The sequence below is a fragment of the Glycine soja genome, chromosome 18, assembly GCF_004193775.1.
Source record: "Glycine soja cultivar W05 chromosome 18, ASM419377v2, whole genome shotgun sequence".
Taxonomy (NCBI): Eukaryota; Viridiplantae; Streptophyta; class Magnoliopsida; order Fabales; family Fabaceae; genus Glycine; species Glycine soja.
This window is the reverse complement of record NC_041019.1, coordinates 2,017,827-2,035,600: the sequence shown is the minus strand read 5'-3', so window position 1 is coordinate 2,035,600 and position 17,774 is coordinate 2,017,827. Positions and strand designations below refer to the sequence as shown.

General features: G+C 30.3%; 1 protein-coding gene across 1 annotated transcript; it reads left to right on the top strand.

Moving 5' to 3' along the window:
• The first annotated feature begins 7,238 nt into the window (after positions 1 to 7,238).
• LOC114395075 (protein SMAX1-LIKE 8-like) lies at positions 7,239 to 12,861 on the top strand. The gene is made up of 3 exons (XM_028356774.1): positions 7,239 to 8,547; positions 9,193 to 9,442; positions 10,758 to 12,861. The coding sequence occupies exons 1-3, from the start codon at positions 7,385 to 7,387 to the stop codon at positions 12,573 to 12,575; spliced, it is 3,231 nt and encodes a 1,076-aa protein (XP_028212575.1). The 5' UTR covers positions 7,239 to 7,384; the 3' UTR covers positions 12,576 to 12,861.
• Positions 12,862 to 17,774: the final 4,913 nt, after the last annotated feature.

Below are 17,774 nucleotides of genomic sequence, written 5' to 3'. Positions count from 1 at the left end.
TAATATGCATGTGTACGAAAAAAAATTAAAAAAAAAAAGTGGAAGATAAAAGTACTTATATAATATAATTGTTGTTCAAATAACGAAATTCTTTATCAATAACCTAAATAGCTCCAAATTTTACGTGGGTACATGACTGCAAACAAAATTAAATATCAATATTGATGTCATGTGTGAAAATGACTATTCATGTTACTACCATACAATTATTTGCATAGACCTTTATAGACCCTTTACCAACAACTTAGCCTAAAGCAACTAGAGATAACAAAGGGATGGGTTGAAAGTGGGTTTGCTTATCTTCATCTCCATCCTTATAAAAGGTAAAGTGGGTTTAATTATGGATTTATTAAAGGTGGGATGAAAAAATAAAATTCAATTTCATCTTCATCGAATTCTATTGGATTCGAGAAAACCCACAAAAAATTCATCTCACATTTTTAAATAATAATATTTATTCATATACTTTAAATAAATTATAGATTAAATTATTAATTATATTTTAATTCAATCAATATATATATATATATATATATATATATATAATTTAATAAAGAATAAATAATATAAACATATTTAAGAGTTAAATTATATTTTTAGTTACATGCATTATTTTTAATTTTTTTATAATTAGTATTACAATTATAAAATTATTTATTTAGCTATTAAAATAATTATTTTGTATTTTTAATAATTATAAAAAAACTAAAATACGAAATTACATAACTATATAATTAACAATTACACATAATATATATATAATAGAATTATATATAAATATATAATTATGTTATTAATAATATAAAAATATATATAACGAACGGGTATGGGAGCGGGGCAAAAAGTTTGCTTCTCCAACTCGGTAAAACTTGTCAAAATAGATTTTTTTCCATCAAACTTAAAATAGGATCGAATTGATATCTACATAGTCGATTTTTATTGTGATGCCTAAAATTAAGCAATCCACAACATACTACAACGTTTTGACTTGGTGAGACATACAGTCTCTGATAAGTAATAACACAATTTCGAGACTGGCTCAACGAGAAAATGATTAACTGGGGAAGATAAATAGCAGAGACACTTATCACTAATTTGATGTTTGAAATGTTATTGGTTGGAAGAAGAAAATTGTATGATCTGTTGGTAAACCATTAATGCGAGATTGTGCCCCCTCAACTTGTTATTTTGTGGCATGACACTTGGATCTTTTGGCTTGTCTTCATTTCTGAAATCAATCTCCCTCTCGTTATCAAACACTGTCCTACGAATCCTATGCTGCTCTTCTTTCTCTCTCACGCTCAACATTTCATCTGATTGCTGTCAATCCCATCGCGGTTTCCCTCATCTGGTTGAACATTATTAGCTGTATGTTCCCATTTATTTTGCAGTTCTCTAAACATGCATGCACCTCCAGCTGAATTAATCTTTAGTGGACATGTGCAAAAAGGAAAACGAAAGTAAAAACAAACGACATTCAACATGATAGATTTGTGTTGCATGTGTTTAATTAATTCATCCAATCAAACTTACATATACTTTAATTAACTAAACTCGTCCTTAATAGCTAATAAGATAATACTACTTCATTTTATTTTTATTTTTAAATGAAGCAATTGCCATAAAATTCAATGACTTTAATTTTCACACATTGTCATAATTTTGAATCAAATTCATTTTACAAAAATAATTTTGAAGTAATATGATTTATATTTAATTTTTTATTTACTTAAAAAGAAGAATTTGACAGTGATATACCGACTGTGAAATATGTTTATTACATTACGTATTATTATTTGCATATTTTTAAAGTAATTTTATAAAAGTCAATAAATTTATCAAAAATAATAATTTGTGGTTGAATAAAAATATAAAATAATATTAAATTGTTAATACATACAAAGTCTTTTTCCACTAGAAAGAAAATTAATAGCAAAATTTAACAATTTTTTTTTCATTCAACCTAAAATTTATTCAAAATTTTCTTAATCTAAAATCAATTCTATAACTATAATCTATATTTTAACAAAAAATTAAACATATAAAAATTTATCTAAAAACACGTATGCATGTGAAACCAATCATGCACTTGATATCTTTTTTAAGATATTTATTAAAAAATTCAATAAATGTATCTTACATCATAATTTATAATCGAATAGAAGTATAAAAACTATTTATTATGTGAATGCATCTACTCAAATTCAATTACAAACATAACAAGATTAATTAAAACAAAATAATTAATAACAAGGAAAAAGGTAACAGAGATTGATGTAATGCTACTTTTGTCATTAAATAGTCTAAATTACCAGGTGGGAATTTTAAACCCAGATAGGACTATGATAAAAAAAGGAGTGAGGAATGGAAGAATATGTAGCAGCAGCCAGCAGGGTAGGGTTGTGGAAGCAAGTTCATATCACTATAATTGTATTATGGAGAGGAGGTCCCAAAATTGGAGAGGGTGTTTGGTATTTGGAGTGATTTAAAAAAAAGGAAAAGAAAAGAAAAGTAATTGAAAACGTTGGCAAAGCGAACACACAAGGTAACAACAAAATGGACGTCAAATCCATAGCTTTTTTTACCTAAAGTGGGAAAGAAATGTAAAAAAGCAACCTGATGCTGATAGGGGATGCTTCTTCAGGCCACGTGGAAAAGCAGTGATGAATGATGCTTGTTGAAGGGACCTTTGACCCTTTCTCCTTTTCTTTTAATTTTATTCATCAACTCATATTTTCATATCGTTAATTCTTAAAATACTTTATACATTACTTCAACGTGACAAAAATAAATATAGATTAAATAATACAAATAGTTTTGCAGAATAAAAATCTATAAAAGATTATATGAATATCACACACTTTTAAAAATATGTATTTAATATTGCCCAATTAACATGACAACTGATGTTAATAAATGTGTGATAACATTTTTGTTAATAAATCTACTTTGTTAATCTTGATTTTCAGAAAATTAGTATTATTTAATAATTGTTAACATCGTTTTTTTAGCATAACTCATTTTGTAGTAAGTATTATTACAATTTTTTCTATTTTTACTTTTAATTTATAAAACATAATTGACGAAAAATTAATTTAATTTAATTGGGAGTTTCATGTTCAAATTCTAAATATCCAATGGTATTCAAAATTTAAAAATAATAACTTTATTATTTACAGTAGTTTTAGTTGAGTTGAATAAAATTATTTAGAATTATCTCTAATTGGAGATATTTGTCTCTACAAAAATAAATACATTTTTATTTTCTAATATTTATACCAAAAACAAATTAAAAAAAGATAATTTCATAAATTAAAAATAAAACAAAATAAACTGGTCATAATAATTATTTTCCCATCTCACTCTTACTTTACTCTCCACTCTCAAAAGTTACACATTGACTTGGATCTCTGACCAGTGTAACGCTGGCTAACATTTGACTCGATGAATAATCTATTATCTATAATTTGGGAGATTCTCGGACGGATTGCTATGTGTTTGTAGTCAAGTTTGCATAATTTAAAATATAATGTAAGGTTACCAAATTAATAAGCGATATAAAATCTCATAATAAATCATTACTAAAATTGATAATTTGACGTAATAATTTTTATCTGGGATGATAAGTAATTTTTTATAGAAATAAATTTATTTAAGTAAAAAACATGTATAAGATTAATTTTTTGTGAAAATTTTTTCACACATAATTTTTAAATTTAAAATCTTATTTAAAAAAATAAGCATGCTTACTGGTTGAATAAATTAGGGGACAATAATAATTTTTCTTAATATAAAAATAAGAAAGCATTATCTTACTTCAAACATTTTTTTATGAAAGTGTTGATTTGACTTTCGGTATTGGATTAGTGGGTAATAATAAACTTAACTGCTGGATTAAAAAAATAAAAATCTTTTGGACCGCGAGTTGAATCAATTATATGCACTTCCAAAAAAAAATGTGATTATCTCTCAGTAAACGCAAATGGTAAGTCAGTGGGGGCAACAGTAAAAAAAAGCATCTCAGTGCTTAAATGATGGATTTATTCACCACTCTTAATATATATAGCAAGGAATAGTTTTAAGTGAGTTGAATTTAAGAATGGGAAACTCGCCAGATTACTCAATAATAATGTTTATCGCGTAATTACTTAGTAGCGGTACATATTATTTCAGAAAATAATAAAAACTAATAAGTTTTTTTTTTAAAGACTAAAACTTAATGAAACTATACTTGAAGGAATAAAAAAAAAAATCAGAGTTACACAGACGACGTAATGAGATAATGAGGATGACTGTGGTAGTTGGCCCACAGAAAGTAAGTGGACGCAGCATCTCTCTCTTTTTTTTTTTTTTTCTCTCAGAAAAGAAAAGCAACCATAAACATGATCATGATGAAGACGACGACGCAGACACTTTGATACTCAACTCCACCCTCACCCAATTCCAAAAACACCAAAACAAAGAGATTCAATAAAAATCTCACTCAACTATGTGCCCCAATAAAAATCTCACCTCGTCTCTTCGATCTATACCATACATCATAATTCATACATAATAGTGTACACATACATATTAATTGAAATAGAGAGAATATATATGTGCGCATTTCTCAACATGCAATGAATTGCACAATCTTCTTTAGGTCCCGCCATATTATGCATCATATTTTATATTTTGCCAATATCCATTAGTAAACGAGTTAGTGCATTTTTACTGTGCAATTTATACCCCAAAATCTTAGTTTGTAAGTAGTATAAAGTGAGTTATATATGTATCTACGAATAATATGTTTACCAGCATTATCAATGTTTGGAAATTGGAACTGCATGAGGATCTCATCTTAACGTGTGATGACATATGGAAGCTATATATGATATGAGTTTGTTTATATAATTGAGGGGGAAAAATACGAATGAGCAGAAAAAAAAAAGAGAACAAAATCCATGTAAATGAGAGGAAAGGATTAGTGAAAAATGTTATTATTTTTGGATTAGTGAAAAACTCATTTAAATAAGCACGGCAAAATCCATGCAAATAGATAGGGAAAATAAGAGGAACAATCATTCACATGAATAAAAAAAAGTATGCAAATAGACAAAATAATTGGCCAAAAACCTTATACGAACAAGTAATAAATGGTTGGGAAAAATAATTCATATGAATAAAATAATTTTTCGAAAAAGCATGAAACACACTGAAAATGGGTGGAAAAAATTCATTCACAGGCAAAAAGAAAAAAAAAAGACGAATAAACTAAGACAAAAAATAGGTAGAAAAAATGAATTATAAAATATTACATTGTTTAATACTATTCTAATGTATTATTTTATTACATTATATAATACTGTTATAATACAATATATTTTTATATATTATAACATAATTTGTAGTGGTATAATAGTAACGATAATACTATATAATATTTCTTAAAATTTATTATATAATATTTTTTTAATCACTCTAATTAGAACATTTAATTTTTGATAAGACCATGAGATATTGTCACAAATTTTGACCCTTTTGATAGACTATGGATTAATCAACTGGTCAAGACTAAATCACACTTAAACACACTTAAACTGATTGTTCTTTTCTAAAGATGTAAGATATATTAATATTTTATAATCTTATATATTTAACGTATGTTATCGACTGAGCTTGAGCTACATCTATTGAATAATATTATATAATATATGATCTAATAATTTTGAAACTAAAAATAAAAAGGTAGATAAAAATAAAATCTTCATCAATATAAATGTAAATTATTCAATTTGGATGTCATATTTATAGGAGAAAATCATACTTAAAGGAATTATGCAAGGTGGTACTTAGTTTGAATGTTTACTATTTTATTTTTAAATAAAACAGAAAATAAGAATAAGAATAAGTTTGTTTAAAATTTTGAAAATATTTCCTCTGAAAACATTTTCAGGCTTTTGTGAAAAAGTAAAAACACAATGTGAGCTTAGAATATTTTATTTTAGATATATATTTTCTAAATCTTAAAATTTTTAAAATAAAAATCATTTTCAAAAAATAAAAATTTAATATTTAAACAAAACACCACCTAAATTATTCAAGTTGGATGTCATATTTGTTGAAGAATTTTTTTTTCCCACATGCAATCCAACCTAACCCAACTGAACGGTTTGATCACATTCACTTGTCATCATTGAGAACACAAATTGACTATAATAAGAGATTATTCTAACATAATTAGATAATTTTATTTATTTATAGTTGCTAAAAATGTAAGTGTGTTGAAAATATAGGAAGTAATTTACTGTTGATATTATATGGCTCTACCTAGGATATTGGGACATAGAAAAATACTAATCATTCATTTTAAAGTTAATAGTGTGTTTGGTAAAATATTTTAATTAAATTTTAATTTTTTTATTAGTCTAAAAGTTTATTTGTATGTTTGATAAATAATTCTTTTAATAATTTTTAATATTTTTTTAAAAGTTAATTGAACTAATGTTTGTCAAAACACTAATTTTTAACTTATAATTTTTATATTTATTTACTTTTCGTTCTTAAATATTTATTAAATTTTCTTTTTAATCTTTTCTATTTAAGGTAAAAAATTATTATTTTTATCATTTATGTAACTTTAATAGATAATTTTTTTAAATACTTATAATTTAATTAGATAATTTTTCAATTTTCTATTATCAGCTCGCTAAAAGCTGAAAAGCTAGTTTATAACTAAAAATTAACTTATCAAATTTTAAATGTTTGAAAAAATTAAATATAGTTAAAAATATAAAATAAATAAAAAATAATAAAATTATGATTTATTTTAAAAGGATAATTAGGATTTTAATAAATATATTAATGAATAAAATAAAAAAATATAAAAAATTAAAAACTAAGATTTTAAAAAATATTACTTCAAAATATTTTAAAAAAACACAATAAGATACTAAAAAATTTATTTATCGAATAATTAAACATATTTTTCAACTAATAAAAAAATAAAAAAGTAACTAAATATCCTCGTGAATATAACCAAAAATGTATGGAATCCATACTCCTCGTCAGATAATATCTTAAATATAATTAATTGTAAAAAATATTTGTGAAAAAAAATGAATAAATTGTTGTTTCTTAATCAACAACTAATTAAGTCTTTAGTTAATTAAATACGGTTAGAACAAAATATAAGTGAGAAATTTGTTATGTAGTAATTTATAGTAGATGCAAGCAGGTTGCAGTGTGTTTATTTATAGAGAGGCCGCAAGCAAAACGCAAAATTAGGAGTCCCCACAAAACTCCTTTTCGAAATTTCTTACTTGCCCAAAATAAAAAGGCAGCCGTTAATGTTTTTCCTGAATAAGGAAACTCCACCCACCCGCGCCCCTCAGCCTCACTCCCCATGCCGACGCCCGTGGCAGCCGCGCGCCAATGCCTAACCCCCGACGCCGCCCGCGCCCTCGACGAGGCCGTCTCCGTCGCTCGCCGCCGCGGCCACGCCCAAACGACGTCGCTCCACGCCGTCTCCGCCCTCCTCTCCCTCCCCCTCCTCCGCGACGCCTGCTCCCGCGCCCGAAACTGCGCGTACTCCCCACGCCTCCAGTTCAAGGCCCTCGACCTCTGCCTCTCCGTCTCCCTCGACCGCGCCCCGTCCTCTCACAACCACGCCTCCTCCGACCACGACCCTCCCATCTCGAACTCTCTCATGGCCGCAATAAAACGCTCTCAAGCCAACCAACGCCGCCACCCCGATAACTTCCACTTTTACCCTCACCACCAAACTCAGCAGCAACCGTTTTCTGTTTCTTCTGTCAAAGTAGAGCTTCAGCATTTGATCTTGTCAATCCTGGACGACCCCGTGGTGAGTCGCGTTTTCGCCGAAGCCGGTTTTCGAAGCTCCGATATTAAGCTCGCCATCCTCCGCCCTCTCCGCCCCCGCGGCCCGCCGATTTTCCTCTGCAACTTATCCGAGCCGCCGCGAAGGTTCCCCTTCTTTTTCGGCGGTGGTGACGAGGACGGCGGCGGCGGAGGAGAGAATTTCCGGCGAATCGGGGAGGTTCTGGTCCGGAGCAGGGGGAAGAATCCGCTTCTTCTCGGCGCGTGTGCGGGCGACGCTCTGCGTGGCTTTGCCGAGGCAGTGGAGAAACGGAGAGAAGGGGCTCTGCCGGTGGAATTGTCGGGGCTGCGCGTGGTTTGCATTGCGGAGGAGGTGGCGAGTGGGGACGCGGAGGTGGTGGGGAGGCGCGTGAGGGAGATTGGGAATTTGGCGGAGCAGTGTGTGGGGCCCGGTGTTGTGGTGAGTTTCGGGGACTTGAAGGGTTTTGTGAGCGACGATGAAGAAGGTGGTGGTGAGGGACAGAGTTTGAGGGGTGTGGTTGGAGAATTAGCGAAATTGTTGCAGGTTCATTATGACAAGTTTTGGTTGATGGGTGCTGCTGCTAGTTACGATAATTACTTGAATTTCGTGGGGAAGTTTCCTTCTATAGAGAAAGATTGGGATTTGCAGCTTCTGCCTATTACCTCTGTTAAGCCTCTTTCCGAATCCTATCACCGTCCCAGGTCCAGGTAAAACACGCTTTTTAAATATTATAATAATTCCATTTCGTGAACTTTGGTGTCGTTTATGTGCTTATGTTTATTACTTTTTAAATTTTTAATATTTTTTTTTTTAGGTTGTTAGAAATGTTAGTTGGAGGATTTCAATCCGCAAACTTTCTTCCTTCCTTTCACCCTTTTCCCAACAACTGGATGTATCTTATATCTCCTTCGAGTTTAAGTGTGTTAACTTTTTTATTTATTAATTTATTATTTTTCGTAGGATAAGCCTTGTTAATTTGAATTAAGTGTTTTTAACATGCACTAACAAGTGGTTCATTCGAGTTATGATGGATTCAAATCTCAAGTAGCTGGTAAAGGGTTTGAATCCTAACTTGTGTATGGAAAAAAATCTGGTTGAGAGCTGGTAACTCGCGTTTGAGTGTCTTCAGATTCCTTGAAAGAGATTAGTCTGACAAACAAGATATTCCTTGTGTTATGTGTAACAAAAAAAAGTGTTTTTAACATTGCTGACATTTTAAAGCACATAGTTGGGTTTGGGTTTTGTGTACTAAAAGTAAGGGGTGTTAGTGTTATGTTATGGTGATTTTATTGTTTTTGAATGACGAAGTGGACACTGGATCTTTGTCTAAACTGTAATTTTTTGTTTTACAGCTTAATGGATTCATTTGTACCGTTTGGTGGCTTCTTTTCGTCACAGTCTGATTTGAAAGCTCCACTGAGTGGCTCGTTTTATTGTGTTCCCCACTGTCACCAGTGTGGTGGGGAAAGGTGTGAACATGAAGTCCTTGCTTCGTCCAAGGAAAGGTTTTCTGCTTCTTCAGCTGCTGATCCGCATCAATCTAACTTGCCTCCGTGGTTGCAGATTGCAGAATTTGGCTCAACAAAGGGGTTGAATGTTAAGGTGTGTAGCATTCAGATACAACAATTCAATTTATTATTATATTATATATTTGTTTGTATAGACTGTAAAGTTGAGCAATTTTTCAATTGAATGCGGCTATTTACCAACCCCAAAAAGGAGAAAATTAAAACAAACTAGATTTAAGGTCATGCTATGGCCGGTGGACATAAGTTATGAGCAACCCTTTCGAAAAAAGTTATGAACAAGCTTGATTGGGGAAATGGACCTATTTGTACTGTGTATTTTGATGGTAATTTTTTCCTTTATCCCGCTAAAAAATACTTGTGCACAGTTGTAGTAAAGAATAAGCTTGTGCAATTCTTGAAATTACAAGCTTTTCTTTGTTTAAAGTAACTGGTTAGTCTAGTAACGTGTACTTAAAACTAATGTTTCAAAGGCTTTAAAACTTCTTTTGCTGACTCTTAATTTGTCGGGACGTGTGGTCTTAACAGCTGATCAACAAAAAATGAACTGTTGTTTTTTGTTTCAAAGATGCAATATGACAAGTTATACTATAAACAATAACAAATTTTGCTCTACTGTTGTGGTGAGTAAATTTTTTAAAAATATTTCACTGATCAAATGTTTTAATTGGGTTGCTCCTTGCCTTTTTAGGGAATTGATAATTCTTTTTTTGCACAGGAACCGGAAATGAGACTAAACAAGTTGTCATATGTTTACTGATTGATTGTACCTGTAAAATCAAATGGCTTGCATTAGCAACCGTAACCATATTGCATTATAATCTTTTCTATTTGCTCGTTTTGTATTGGTAATTGATAAGTTAGCACTTCAAAAACCAACCTTTTAATGTGCTTGACAATCCGAAAGAATTGTGGGGAGGGGTCATTTCGTTTTTTATCTAGAATAAATAGAGCTTCAAGAAATGAGAGAATTAAGAATACCCACGAGAAACACTAATCCAATCCATAATGATGTACCGGAAAATACAACATTTTTGTTATTCGACCAACCTTCAGGAGAAGCAAATACAACAGGTACACTAATCAATAAAATAAATGAAATAGCAATTAATGCAAAAACAGCGAATTGGAAAGCATTTCCTACAAGACATCCTTGCAGATAATTTGTGAATGTAACTTTAGTTCTGTTGATTGTATTGTAAATAATCTGGAGTTGATTTATACTTTATCAATTAAGTCCCCTCCTACAAGACATCCTTGCAGATCATTTGTTAATGTAACTTTAGTTATGTTGATAGTATTGTAAATCATCTGCGGTTGTTTTCTACTTTATCGATGGAGTCCTTTTTGTTTTGTTTGTGTAAAAACCACTTTTCTTTCATTCAGTGCAGACCAAAGATAATGGTGTTTTGCTCGATAGTAGTGAATCTGGGTCACTGCATAAGAACTTTGACAAGTTATCCCAGCATCTGCACCAGCGAGATGCAATTACTTTTCCAACTGTTGTGGGGTTTCATTGTGGTGCTGAAAAGAAAAAGGAAGATACTGACAATTGCAGCAGCAAATCACCTAGTGAATACATCAATCTCAACTCCCATGTACCTGTTGGCATGCAAATGATGCCTACATCACAATCAAGTAGTCCTTTTCCTGCAGTTTTCATGGCAAAGCAGGAGAAATATAATTCAAAACTTGCTGAGATGTTCCAGAAAGTGGAAGATCACGAGTCAGGTGACCAAAGATCATGCAACATGTCCAATTCAAGTGTGTGTGATGGTAGTCAAATGTCTCCCACATCTGTAACTTCTGTAACCACAGATCTTGGGTTAGGAATATACTCTTCTCCTACCAGCAATAAATTGAAGAAACCCGCTGTTCAATATACAATGGAGCCTCCAAAGGAAATCCCAAGTCGATTTTCTCAAAACTTTAATTTGGCTGATGGGAATATCTTGAAGCATTCATCCCAGTCTTCATCCTGCTTAAGTTTTGACTATTGTGGACAAGTTGATGCAAAAAATCCCAAAATTCTTTTTGAAGTTCTTTCCAAGGAGGTAACCTGGCAAGATGAAGCTTTACGGGCTATCATCAAAACAATTGTTTGCAGCCCAACAAAGAGGGTTAAACACCGTGGACCAAATCAGCCTGGGGACATCTGGATGAATTTTGTTGGATCTGATAGACTTGGTAAAAAGAAAATTGCTGTTTCTCTAGCTGAGCTATTGTATGGTAGCCGTGAAAGCTTTATTTTTGTGGATCTAAGTTCTGAAGAAATGAAAGGATGCGATGTGAAATTCAGAGGGAAGACTGCCCTTGATTTTATTGTAGGGGAGTGTTGCAAGAAACCCCTGTCTGTGGTTTTCCTTGAAAATGTAGAAAAGGCAGATATTCTAGCTCAAAATAGTTTGTCTCTAGCCATCAAGACAGGAAAAATTTCAGACTCACATGGACGAGAAGTTAGTGTAAACAATACAATGTTTGTTTTTTCTTTCTCAGATTACCAAAATAGTTTGATGCCAAGAGGGGAACCTTCCAACTATTCTGAGGAAAGAATACTGAGGGCAAAAGGGGGAGGTATCAAGATAAAAGTTGAACATGTGATTGGAGACATCAGAAGCCAAAGCATCAGTGTAACTAACAATTCAATACATGCGGTTCCTAATCTAAATATCCTAAACAAACGAAAGTTGATTGGTGACGATAAATTTCATGATCTGCATTTTCTCTCTGATACAGCTAAAAGGGCACATACAACATCAAATTGGCTGTTAGATTTGAATCTCCCAGCAGAAGAGAATGAACAGAAACAAACAAATGATGGAAACTCTGATCATGTCTCAACTGAGAACCAAAACCTTTGGTTGCAAGATTTGTGTGATCTGGTTGATGAAACAGTTGTTTTTAAACCTTATGATTTTGAAGCACTTGCGGATAGAGTGTTGAAAGTGATCAGAAGTAACTTCAACAAAATTCTTGGATCCGAGTGTGCATTGCAGATCCAGACAGAAGTCATGGACCAATTTCTTGCAGCTCAATATGTTTCAGACCGGGATAGGGAGGTGGAGAACTGGGTGGAGGAAGTTCTATGTGAAGGATTTACAGAAGTACAGAGAAGGTACAACCTCACTGCTAGTTCTATTGTAAAACTTTTTACGTGTCCTGAGCAAGCTGCTGGTGTACACCTTCCCCCAAGGATAATTTTAGACTGACTTCAACCAGCAAATGTTGTCTTTTCTGTATGGATGTATAATTTAGCTGTAGCATATAGTGAAACTAATTTAGCCTTCAATCCTATTATTTTGTTGGGTTTGTTTGTCTAGGTTTTAATTGTGTATAATATGTAATCTGCAGCTAGTGCTATGTGTGATTATCCTTTGCATATTTAAATCAAATGCCTTCTTTGTTTCTTTTATTCTAAGCTGTTGCTTGATGTAATTGATTAATACATATATTGATGAATCGGTAAAGACCCAAAAATAAGAGGTTTGTGTTTTATGATTATAAGCATGAGGTGCCATTGTCACCGATTTTTTTTTTTCTTCTTAAAAATATATTTATCTATTCTAAAATAAGGGGTGGTGAATTCTTAGAGATAGAGTGTGGTTATAATTATTAATACGAAAATTAACAGTTACAATTTTAACTATAATTTATTATTTATGTTTGTGTATTTTATCGTAGTTTCAATCATTGATTTTTTATTGTTAGTATACCTTATGTTTTAAATCACATCTCTATATTTCAAAGGATTTCTTTTTATGTAAAAAAAAAGTTTCTTTTTTCTTTTTAATATAGATAGGAAGGAGAAAAGAAAAGCTGCGATTTCTCATCCAACAGAAGTAACCTCAAAGCATAGGGAGCATAATGGAGCTAAATTTAGAACTTGTAGAGTGAAAATCATGGCATTTCTCATTGGTCCACTCCATGGCTTTAGGATTCAAAGCCTCCTTTAATACAAACCCACCTTAATATAGTTTTGCAAGGAAACAATTCGATCTTGGGGATTTTCAAGCCCTTGATCAAATACATCCATCTAATTGTTGTACTTACCTAGAGATGTGGATAAACAATAAGATAGGGGATGAATATGACCTCACTCATGTTAAGCTAAACTTAATATCATTTAAGGTTATTTACTAAATAAAGTATATCATAGTTATTTTAAAAAAAATATTTATTTAATTTGGGCTATTAAAAAAGTTTTCTATATCTAAGAAGTTGACATATTTAGATTATTATAAATATACTATCATTGATGTATGTTATTATTACTATTTTTTCTATAATTTCTTGAAATTGTATATTTATTCGTCTTAAGACGTTTGTTAATTTACATAAAGGCTTATTTTTTTAGCTTATTTAAAAGTGAGCTTTTTGAGTTATTTATGAATGTTATTACAAAATAAACCTTTAAATAAGTTTTTAAATTAGACCGAATTAGTTTTTTTTTTTTTAAAAAAAAAACTAGACCAAACTTTTCCTGTAGAAAAGATAACATGCGTGTGCTTACATGGCCATATGGGCAACCCCAATGAGTTGTGGAAGGTTGCTCTACCAGCTAAGGATGTTCCACTGGAACATCCCGGAGCAGGGGATCTAATTCAAACACAGATTTTGGACACTGCATTGTCAACTTATTAAGAAATATATGTTTGGATGTCAATTTAAAGAATTCAAAAATACTTTTATTCTCAAAACAACAAATTCATTGAGGGAATTTAGTTAAATTGATTCAACATTATATGTAAATTGTTATAAACTTCTAATACCTTAGTTTAGTTCCTACGGAAAAACAAATTCTTCCATCTTCATTTTATGTTTTAGAATTCAAGAATGTACATTGAAATTCTTAAAGTTATGTTCACAAATTTTATCCAAACATAACCTTAAGATTCCAGTGTATGATCATTCTTTCTAGTATATATGACTCAAAGTAAAACATTCCAGTATATCAATCCAAATCTTGAACAATCCCAAATCCCATTATGAAGGCAATAAAATACTTCCTATATTAACATTTTTTCAATACTTCTGCTGTTTGTATCATTTTCCCTCGTTCTTTAATCTTTTCTCTTAGGCAATAAGGTTTGGCTCAGTTCATTAGATCGACCTGTGAAAACATAAAGATCTTATGCTCAATTTCTCCTTATAAACCTTCCTTGATACGTCATTTGTAAGTACTACAATTAATAAGCTCTTGTAGCTTGTAACTTGTCTTGACTGCGTGACCTTGGAACATGCCAACCTCCCCTTTCACTCCTTCTAACAATTCAACCTAGGAAAAGCCTAGCTTATTGTTTTACATGTAACTTAATTCCTTCACAATCGTGTCTCTTCTTATTGTGAACTACCAGTTTTAAATTTACTAACACCCAATGATCATGTTTGACAAGAAGAAAAACACAAGAACCCTAATGAATTTGTTAATCAATAATCAATAGAATGTATAGGAATTATAATTGATTCTCCAGAATCTCCAAACCTAATTTATCTTATAATTGCATTAATTAATTGCGATAGTACATCGCTCAATTAATCGACTAACAATAATACATTAAGAACGAGCAATTTTTGACACATGTACAAAGTAGTTAAATAAACCAAATAAAAAAAAAGAAATTATATTAATATTGATAATAGGAAACAAATCTAACAGTTGGAATGAAATGTTTTATAGCTGAAAAATATATGGTGATGATGATCGAAACCCATAACCATAAACATGATTGCTCGTATTTAAAAGAAGAGAAGAAAATAAATGGAAGCACGACAACTTCCTTTCTCATTTGTTCGGTAGAATTGAAAGAAAAAGATGCACGTTAATTTGGCACAGGTAATAGGGTTTGGAATGGAAATGCATGACAATTTATTTAGATTAATTTGTTTTAAGAAATATTTTATTAAGATATTAGTTAGAATGCATTTATATTATAATTTTTTATATTATAAATTGTCATGTATTATAAATTTTTTGTTTTTATAATAATTATTCTAAAATTTAATTACAGTATTTTTGACTGATTGACCATATAAAAAAATTATACCGATAATGTATAGAAATTAATTCTTTTATTAAAATATATATGTAAAAATAGAGTTTGACCTTACAAAAAAAAACTCCCTAAAGGAAAAAAAAAACTTTAATCTAAATTATGTTGGACTGGTTCTGGAAATTTCTCTAAATTATGTACGGACATTTTGCTATTATCATGAAAATTAGTCAATAATTAACAACAAATAAATAAATAATAACATAAATAAACATCAAGTCAATTGATACTGAAAAACGAACCAATCATTTAACATCCGATTATTAATTTTTTTTGGGTACATAAAACATAATGAAATAAACAAAACATGAAAATTATCTGATAGATAAAGAATCCTGAACCAGGATTTCCGCAGCATCTATAGGAGTCTCGTGTCACTCATGAAAAGTAAAATTGAAACAAGACACCAGCTACTTTTCATTTTTTTTTCAGTAAAAAAAATGAAAGTAAAATTGAAACAAGGCACCAGCTAGCTAGGACAATATGCATGAGATTATTAAAATCTAATTTAACTAGACTAATAAATAAGTTTTTTTTCTAACAATAAACGGTTAACTGCACAGAATATGCATGAAATTTAATTATAATTCTTTTGAAATTTTGTATGGACAATATTCTATTTAGAGATATCTAACCATTTCCATTGTTTAAATTTTTATTTTTGATGAATCATTACGTCAGGAATATATGTAACTACTTTTAAGCCCATTGTATAGTAAAGGTTTGTTGTTTTCAAAAATGGTCCCAGTTTTTAGTTCCCCATAGACGAGCAATTATATAACATTAACATTCCATCAAAAGTCCTATGCTAGCAAAGCATGTCATCCAATTGTATCAGGTTTCGTTCGTTTGCAGTGAGAAAGAAAAAAATGAAATAAATAATAAAAGGAGATGGAATTCATATTTTTATATTTTATTTTAATTAAAAAATTTCATCTTAATTTACTTTTGGTCTATTGTATTGAACCGATCCTAAATGTATAATCATTAATTTGAATTTAGCTCCAAGGACAGAGCCCAATTAAGACATGCATGTGGTGAGGAACAATTGGGCCAGCTACATACCTTAGCTGCTGCATCAGGCCACAGAAGAGCATCAGAGACAAATGATTATTTTATTTTAATGGTGGTGAATGATTTGATTTTGTGTTTAAATTTGGTTTAGAATATGATGTTTATCCTTAAGCTTTTAGATTTGGGACATGTGCACAGCGCACCTATTCCTCTTGTCTTAACGAATATTTTATGCTTGTGACATATTTACGTTTTACATGCATGGGTTCAGTGTTCAACTCCTTCTACATTGTTTGAGACAATAAGTGATTCACAGATACCGCAAAACAACAGAATGAGAAAATTTGCAATAGGATGTAATTTTTTTTTTAAAAAAAAAAGTTATACCAAATTTATGCTCCTCACTTTTCTTACACTTAGGTACTGGTAGTTCGGGTAGTATACATAAAATTATAAGTTCTGATCTCGATTTGATTATTCTATATGCAAAAGAAAAAAAGTATATAAAAGTATTCACCAGCTCGTAATAAAGTGAGTTATACTACAAATTCCATTTCAGAGTATTCTTACAAATACGATCAATGTTAATAGTATCAAATATGTACTTCCTTTGTGAAAAATATCCCCAAATTAACGAGTGTCATGTTAACTTTCTAATGTATAATATTAATTATTTTTTTCCTATTATCTTTGATAAGTTTTATTTTAACTTTTCAATGTAATATTAATAATAATATTAATTTTGTAAAATTATTATTCTCTTTCGCTTATTTATTATTTATTTTGGTATTTGTAAAAATAAAACAACTTAAGATTATATTTATTTTGGAACGAAAGAAGTACTGCACAACTCAAAATATACTAATTTTGTTATAAACTTTTCATATAATTAATAATTAATTTAATCTTTAAACAAGAAATGTCTTATTTCAACCTAATTTTTTTCACCATGTTAATAGTATAAAGTTCCATTAATTTTTCGAATGAATATTTGCCTCTAATAATATGGTGTAAAAAAAGTTTAAGATGAAGTAGTTAATCTTATTTAAAGATTCATCATCAACTTTTTAATAAAATGAATTGTGCGTGAGAAAATAGGTTAGGTTTGAATACATTTTTTTTTTTAATTTTTTGTTTTGAAAAAATATATTTTTAGTCCTTACAATTTTTTTTTGTTTTTATTTCTTAAAACACTTTAGACAATAATTTGAACGGGAAAAAAATATTATCTGAAGTATTATAAAGATGAAAAATGAAATAAATATAACTTATAAGGACTAAAAATAAAAAAATAATTTTACAATAACTAAAAACAAAAAAATACTAAAGACTAAAGAAATATTT